The 8,229-nt window shown below is 39.7% G+C and overlaps 1 protein-coding gene across 1 annotated transcript; it reads left to right on the top strand.

Annotated features, from left to right (window-relative positions):
• Positions 1–1,596: 1,596 nt before the first annotated feature.
• slc26a10 (solute carrier family 26 member 10) lies at positions 1,597–7,742 on the top strand. The gene is made up of 18 exons (XM_061057650.1): positions 1,597–1,998; positions 2,557–2,667; positions 2,860–3,017; positions 3,114–3,278; positions 3,376–3,528; positions 3,603–3,685; positions 3,775–3,922; positions 4,013–4,126; positions 4,857–4,934; positions 5,020–5,115; positions 5,256–5,362; positions 5,669–5,738; positions 5,914–6,096; positions 6,221–6,275; positions 6,435–6,523; positions 6,630–6,684; positions 6,774–6,880; positions 6,987–7,742. The coding sequence occupies exons 1-18, from the start codon at positions 1,734–1,736 to the stop codon at positions 7,023–7,025; spliced, it is 2,076 nt and encodes a 691-aa protein (XP_060913633.1). The 5' UTR covers positions 1,597–1,733; the 3' UTR covers positions 7,026–7,742.
• The last annotated feature ends 487 nt before the right edge of the window (positions 7,743–8,229 follow it).

Raw genomic sequence — 8,229 nt, 5'->3', positions numbered from 1 at the left:
AGCTGAGGGAAAAATAATAGGGTTCTGGCAGGCGAAGCTCCGGGTGAAGTCCGAACACAAAAATGTGGCTGTTTTGCGTTCACACATACAGCTCCTTCTGCAAATATCAGGAGATTTCAGGAGTTTTCTGCAAGTGTGACAGCCCTATCTGACTCTCCAAGCCTGGTCACCTTTTCTCACAATATATTTATGCGTTTGCGCCAGGTGTCATTCTGAGCTAATTTGAAAGAAAGTGGGAGCCTATTTAAGTTGGTGGGACAAATAAATGAATAACAACATGCAGGACTTCATTTATATTAGTCAGAGAAACAACAAGGCCCTATGGTTAAAGAAGCATCAACAGCATTGTGTTCTTCATGACAGACAGACAGACAGACAGACTTTGTCGTCTGTCCCAACGGTGACAGAAATTCTTTTTAGACCGGCTCCAACAACAAACACAGTTTACATACAGCTTAACCTCCAAACTGAGATTTTCATAAAAAGATCCTCCAAGGATTCTACTCGCTTGCTCATCTCCAGTGGTTTCAAAACAGGTAAGAAAATGTCTTTACATTTATAATAACAGTAATGTACGTAATGACTAGTATTTAGTAGTAATTCTACAAGTATAATTGGAACAACCATGTATATATAGTTGCACTCATGTTGCCTGGCTGCATGGTCAAAGACAAACCCTTCATAAAGACATATGTAGCAACAAAATACATTTATCTAAGCAATGTAGATGCTTTATCGTCTTTGCTGTATCATCACTTGAGTTTTGACCTGTGCAGCATACAATACTTGGCTTTGTGTGCACTCATGTCTTTCATGAGAGAGGAGAGGTTCATTCACAGCATCTGAGACTTGTCTTACAATAGAGATAAATGATACTTTTCTGTAGTTTTATATTCACTTGAGTCAGACTGAACCTATCTTTAGACTGTGATTCTCTCTTGCCTCAAACATAAACTTAAATTGGATGATTGATCATATGAGTTTTAGCTTTTCAAGTTACATTTTATCTTGTATTTTTCCAAAGCTACCTTGTCTTCAATTCAGTATGAAGGACAACATGTCACTCATGGAGTGGTCAAGGTGTGGTTTGATCCATGAACCAGGCTGCCATGTGTGATTGAGTTTCACAGGAGTCTCATGGGTACCAGACTCTTTTTCCTTATGGCTACACGGTTTAAACGCCCACCCATTACAGACATCCATCCTTCTCGGAAATGAACTCCTTGCTAACAGACACGGTTTGGGGTTACACCTCAAACATCACAATACAACTTTGATCTATGTAGGCTGTTCACAGTGGTATACATTGTATGACTTAATTGTGCCTCCTCTGAGCTTGTCCTACCTCCCGCACAGTTCTCTGGAGGCCGGACAGAGCAGTGTAATGGATGGTGTGTGTGTGTGTTCTTGGAAGGAGGGATTTCTAGAAAAGGCCTGACCTTCTAATTTCTGTGGAAAGAAAATCCTTTCAGCAGTAGGACCCAGGGGATTTTTGTAGGGGGAAAAAAAAACAGTGGACCAGCACACCTTGATGATGTTGGAGGCTGGACAAAGATGTGAAAAGTTGTTGAACACTGTAACAAAACAGGCTGAGCTTGGAGCCATGTCATTGGCTAAGGGGAGGCTGACAGGAAAACGCAATGGCTCTTGAGGTCAGGGCAGAGTCTGGTATAAATGTATTGTAACAGACAACACCATTACTGTCTACAAGAGCTCACCTCTACAGGAACACTATGAGCGCTTCTGTGGCCGTGTACAGGAATATTTACACGGAGGACCGCTTCAAACAGGCCTACGGCACCGATGATAACACGAGTGGAAGTTTGCGGCTGCGGGAGAAGATCACCGGGGGGTGCAGGTGTTCAAAGCGAGCATGCCTCCACCTGTTGAAGGAAAGAGTCCCCATTTTCAGCTGGCTGCCGAGGTACAGACTCAAGAAATGGATTTTAGGAGACACGATAGCGGGACTGACAGTTGGTATCCTTCACATTCCGCAAGGTAAGGAGATCAAATAGTCAATAAATCAATCTTTTGTTTTTTCAATAGTAAGGCCTATCATACGAGACATATAGGCCTACGTCAGGGCTTGACTGTACTGATAATATTATTAATATTAATCCAACATAAATCCAACAATTTGTACTTAAACATATCAGAATTACAGTCGTTTTTACTTTTTTTTGCGATGAATAATTCTTGTTTTAATTAACTGAGCCAGAGCTGAAATAATAGCCCTGAATAAATAATAGATACATAAATAATAATAATAATAATAATAATAATACAAATTTATATTATTATACCAAGGAATTCTTATTTATAAAATCCTAGAGATAAATAATGAAAATTAAGAAATTTAATAGGTAGACTATTACAAGTTCAAATTGTATGTGTGAAGTACAGTAATGGAGTGGATTAATAATGATATATCATCATTTTCATGCGTTAGAATAATGAGGCTTAATAAATGCATGTAAAAACAAGTTTTGCTACCTGAGCACAGAGTATGTGTTTACTGATAAACTGTCTATATTCATGTTTTTTTTTCTCAAACAGGCATGGCCTTTGCTTTACTAACTTCTGTAGCTCCAATATTTGGCCTGTACACCTCCTTCTTCCCCGTGGTCCTCTATATGTTTTTTGGAACAGGTCGTCATGTGTCCACAGGTAAGACTTATTTCAACATACAGCCTACAGTATGTACTGGAGGAGAAAAGCAAACTATGTTTTTCTCATTACTATTTTATTGATATATTACAGTATTGTCTTATATGGATAATGGCAACCTCATTATGTGCATGCTTTGGTTAAGTGTTACTGTGTTTTCTACTGTGGCTGAGAAGATGGGTCTATTCTTAGGTACCTTTGCAGTGGTGAGTCTGATGACTGGCTCTGTGGTGGAGCAGCTGGTTCCTTCTCCTCTAGACATGAACTCCAGTTCCCCTGAAGCTGCAGAGTTCGAGGGCCAGAGGATCGGAGTGGCCTCGGCTGTGGCACTGCTCTCAGGAATTATTATGGTAAGATGGATAGATATAAAAAAAAAAAATGGGTTCAACACAAAGTTATAAAATGAAAACTTGACACAGATCATAATTTAACCTCTTGCTCCTCAGCTCTGTATGTGTGGCCTTCAGCTGGGATTCCTCTCCACCTATCTGTCCGAGCCAATAGTGAAGGCTTTCACCAGCGCTGCTGCCTTCCATGTGACCATCTCACAGCTGCAAAACATGCTGGGGCTGCGGCTCCCTCGCCACACTGGAACATTCTCGCTCTTCAAGGTATTTAATGTTTCACAATCATATTCTGTCTGCTCACATGCTTTTATTTGGGTTTTTTAGTGCTGTTTGCACACATCTCACTGAGTCATGTGTTCAGACTTTAGCGTCAGTGATGGAAAATCTCCCTCACACCAACATGGCGGAGCTGCTTATCTCCTTGGTGTGTTTGGCCGTCCTGGTGCCAGTTAAAGAGATCAACATGCGCTACCGGCAGCGCCTGCGGACACCTATACCTGTGGAGATCCTCACTGTAAGTCATTGGGATTAAAATATACTAGTACAATCAGCATGCTATAACTGATGATTTTGCACTTCATTCTTCAGGTGATCATTGCTACAGGTGTAGCATATGCCTCTTCGCTGGACTCTACTTATGACATTGAGATCGTTGGCCACATCCCAGCTGGGTAATCTTTTACATCTAAAGAACAGACAAATAATTAAAGTACTAAAGCAGCTTCCAGTAGTATTAAATGATTACTTTTCCTTCTCCCAGATTCCCAAGCCCACGGATGCCATCCTTGCACACTTTCCCTGACATTGCAGGAGACACAATAGCCATCACGTTTGTTGGTTACGCTGTGTCAGTCTCACTGGCGATGATCTATGCAGACAAACATGGTTACTCCATACACCCCAACCAGGTAGAGTATATGAATGTCACAGCTACATATAAGGATGTTGTATACATACAAATGTTACCTTGTTGTTTTGAACCTGCATTTTTGTTTCAGGAGCTCCTGGCTCATGGTGTCTCCAACACAGTGTCGTCTTTTTTCACCTGCTTCCCCAGCTCAGCCACGTTAGCCACCACTAACATTCTGGAGAGTGCTGGTGGATTCACACAGGTAGTGTTCATTCATCCTTTAGACACTTCCTTCTCTTCATCATCTCTTGTGTCACACTCACAGGCCACAGGGAGGCTCTTTGTGATCAACATGTAAACTGCTTTTTATACATCCAGAATCATTAACAGTGTTTACATGGAATGCACAACATTATACCCGAGGTTCATTTAGCCAAAACAACAGATATGGGTTTTTATAAACTGGTATCCATCTGAATGTGGGTTGTAACTACTTAAAACCTAAAAGAGCATTTACACCCATTTGTTTTAGATTTGATTTTAAAAACAGTACTTCAATTTTGTCAGAGCAGAAAGTGCTCCAAGTACAGAAGAAAAAAGTGTTAACAATTACATTTTGAATCATTTCTAAGACAACTTCCTGAGTGATCAGACTTTTCTGCTAAAACAGTCAAATTGTGGAACATAAAAACAGATGATGGGAGTGTTATTCAGTAAAGAAAAAAAATGCGTAGAAATATGAACAGGTTGATACAACTAAAATAAACAGATTAAAATAAAATAAGGGTGTTTGGAGGGAATTTATTTTCCACTTGTCCAATTACCAGTAGGTTTTCTGTAGCTTCATGGAAAAGCTGATCTGTTCCATTATCAGATCAAACATATCATTTCATAGAATAGCAACAACATGTGAAAGATTGTTCTTGTTATTGCCTTTCTGGCATCTATCCCCAGTAGTTAAAATAAAAAATGTGTGTCGTGTATTCCTGTAGCTCTCCGGCTTGTTCACCAGTCTGGTTGTTCTGATCGTCCTGCTGCTGATTGGACCACTGTTCTACTTCCTACCCAAGGTGTGTTTAAATGTGTGTTTGTATGTGTTACAGAAAAAATATAAAAGAGAGAGCACTCATTTCATCCTTCTTTTTCTCTCCCCAGGCAGTGCTGGCATGCATCAATGTGACCAGCCTCAGGCAGATGTTCCTGCAGTTCCAGGACTTACCTGAGCTGTGGAAAGTCAGCAAGATGGACTTTGTAAGAGCATGTGATTGGTTAATCCACATAGTATATTCACCTTTGTTATCTAATATCTAGAATCAACCACATGGTAATTCTTCTATTGTTAATTGTTTTTTTTTATCGTGACATGGAAATACATCACTGTCTCTGTGTAGATGGTTTGGGTTGTAACCTGGCTGTCTGTAGTGATACTGAACGTGGACCTCGGCCTCGCCATTGGGGTAGTTTTCTCTATGATGACTGTCATCTGCCGCACACAGAGGTATGCTGTACTTTCTATACACTCAGCATAAATACAATTTTAAAAACCTGCTGTGGCCTAATTCTCTTTTGAAGTCGTTGTATGCACATCAGAATATTTAAACATGAACTTAAGAAGCTATGCAACAAGAAATCTGTAAAAGTGTGTCTCATAGGAATGATTCAGCTGCAGAAATAAAGGGAGAGGTTTAAATCTACATTGGAGCTTCCAGCACAGAGATGCAGAAAATCACCTCATACCTGCCAGGCTATGTTATTTATATGTTGCTGTGGGTTAAACGAATACTAATGTCTCATGATTCAACAGGGCTGGTTGTTCTGTGCTTGGTCGGGCCAGCAACACAGAAATTTACAGACCAGTGGAGAATCACAGCAAGGTGAGGAGATGCTTTTTCTGCTCAAAGCTTACACATTAAGTTATGTAAATGCATGAAAACACACATTAAAGACGCTTTGAGGATTTGATGAGAAACCTAAAATATTTATCCTAATCCCAGAGACGATACAGAACGTCCCAGACTGAAGTTGAGACGATCCTGTTTTTCCTTTCAGTGCTATGAGGTTCCAGGAGTAAAGATCCTGACTTACAACGGGCCCATTTACTATGGCAACCGCAGCTTCTTCAGAGAGGAGATAAGCAGGCTGCTGGGCCTGACGCCAGAGAAGATCCGCAACCGGGAGAAGGCCAGGAAAGCCCTGGAGAAACGGGAGAGAGAGGCCACTGTCAACACTGTGGTAGGACTTCTGCTATCTCTGGATGAGAAGAGTCAGAATACACTCTTCACACTGTAAAATCCAATGTCATATCAGGGTCTTATTTATGCTTTTATTTACTTTATCTCTCTCCATCGTTATTTAGGAGAGCTGCATTGCAAACACATCCTTTTCTTCAGAAAACGAGTTCTTTAAATCTGGTAAGTGGTTAAAAAAAAGTGTGGGTGCTATTAAATATGAATATACTTGCATGGACTAATGAGGTTCTACAAACCTGAGACAAACCTCATTAAATCGGCCATTAAAATCAAACAGTCAAGCAAAAGTCCACACTCAGTATCCCTTTGTCTTTTCTCTAGAAACCTCTGAGAGCGATGTTCAGGCAGTACTAATCGATTGCAGCAGTGTGATTTTTGTTGATGTTGCTGGAGCACGACTCTTTACCCAGGCAAGTCTTCAAAAGCAGGACGTCGTGCAAATGTGATGTCAAATGTGCACATCAAATATCTCTTCATTTATGCATGTATCCTTTCTTTCTGTCTTTTTTATTGCAGATGTGCACTGAATGCCAGAAAGTTGGAGTTCACGTTTATCTTGCAAACTGCAATGGTAGAGTTTCAAAATAAATATTGTCTGAATGCTTTTAGCTCCTTTGTTCTCAGTTTGCATAAAGTGATTGTTGCTTTCTGTCCTCTTAGAAAGCGTCTTAAAGATCCTCACATCGAGTGGTCTAATGAACTTCATGAGCCCTCAGCACATCTTTGTCACAGTTCACGATGCTGTGATGTATATTCAACAGCAGAAGGTGAGCCCCAAAAAAAACACACTTAATATGCAAACGAGACGTTGATTTGGTTTGAAATGACGACTACTAAATGATCAAATGATGAGCCTGCTTTTGTCTGCTGCAGGAAAAACCTCAGGAAAACAGCACCACTGTGTGGGTATGAAGCAGGAGGGCAGACGAGTCATCAGACGAGGTGTGCGGGACTAAAACGGGAAGAGGACTTCAGGTTGTTACTTAATCAGACTTTCTGTCTCTCGGCTCTCAGTTTTTGGCCCAGACTCTACTGTACAGCAGTGTTTCAAAGAAGCAGTAGCCTGTTGTAGCACCTTGTTATGCATAACAATACGATTACTTCACAGTGTTACCAGTCGTTTCAAAGTTGTTGGACTTATTTCAGGCGAGGTTGCAAAGGGCTTCATTCAAGTACACAAACTAAACGTTGATTTGGTTTAAAAAAAAGTGTCAAACAAAATGAAAGGTTCTGTCTATAAAGCTGTAAATGACAGACATGAATTATATTGTTTATGAATTGTTCTGATCCTTCTTGTCATATATGCTGGAACATTACCATAGTCATATTTATTTAGTTTCTGTTTGTTGTTTGAAAAACAGATACATTTAAGGTGCACTGAATAGTTTGATCAAATACTGTGTATATTTATATCTTTTTGAAACATGTGCTTATTATATATCTCTAGATTAAATGCCATCAAACTCTGTTTTGTATATATACATGTTGATTTTAAATCCAGAGAGAGCACAAACTGTTTTATATTTGTCAGTAACTGTGTCATACAGCGGCTGTTTGGACAATAAATGTGTCTCCAGAAGCAAAATGTCCCAATGAATAAAGGTTATTTTCATGAAATGGCATAGACAATCGGAGTTGTAGGTTTTTACATGAATTCTTGTTTGATATTTTTCAATATATTATGTTACAGTATGGAATGTGAAGCACGCCTCGCTGTCAGATAATGAAAAAAAAAAAGAATCAGAGCGGCCTTTGTATTTGATGAGTTACTGTGGATGAGTGTCTCCTCTGAAGAATCTGAGGAAAAAAAACAATACCTGTTTGAAAATATGAAAACAGGGTTAGGAAGAATTACAGAATGCTGACCAATAAAAATAAAGGCTGATGTCAGTTTTGTTTTAGCAAACACCAAGAACCACACAAACGTTTTACTAAAATAGATTTAAAAAATGCTTGATTCAGTGTGCTTTCTAACAAACTGTTCAGATGACAACAAAAGTCTGACAAACTCTGAGATGTTAACCAGTTTGTTATCTCCATTACATTAATTGGGAGTGTTTCGTTTACCTCACCTCCGTGCTGCCCTCTGCTGTCCAACACTTAAAGCTTTCCCTCC

This window comes from Labrus mixtus, chromosome 15, assembly GCF_963584025.1.
Source record: "Labrus mixtus chromosome 15, fLabMix1.1, whole genome shotgun sequence".
Lineage (NCBI taxonomy): Eukaryota > Metazoa > Chordata > Actinopteri > Labriformes > Labridae > Labrus > Labrus mixtus.
This window is presented reverse-complemented; position numbering and strand designations above follow the sequence as displayed.

Coding starts and splice junctions, on each gene's coding strand:
- slc26a10 (XM_061057650.1), top strand. CDS start 1,734: ATGAGCGCTTCTGTGGCCGTGTACAGGAATATTTACACGGAGGACCGC. Junction 3,018..3,113: donor TGCTCTCAGGAATTATTATG/GTAAGATGGATA, acceptor CTTGCTCCTCAG/CTCTGTATGTGTGGCCTTCA. Junction 5,739..5,913: donor CAGTGGAGAATCACAGCAAG/GTGAGGAGATGC, acceptor TTTTCCTTTCAG/TGCTATGAGGTTCCAGGAGT.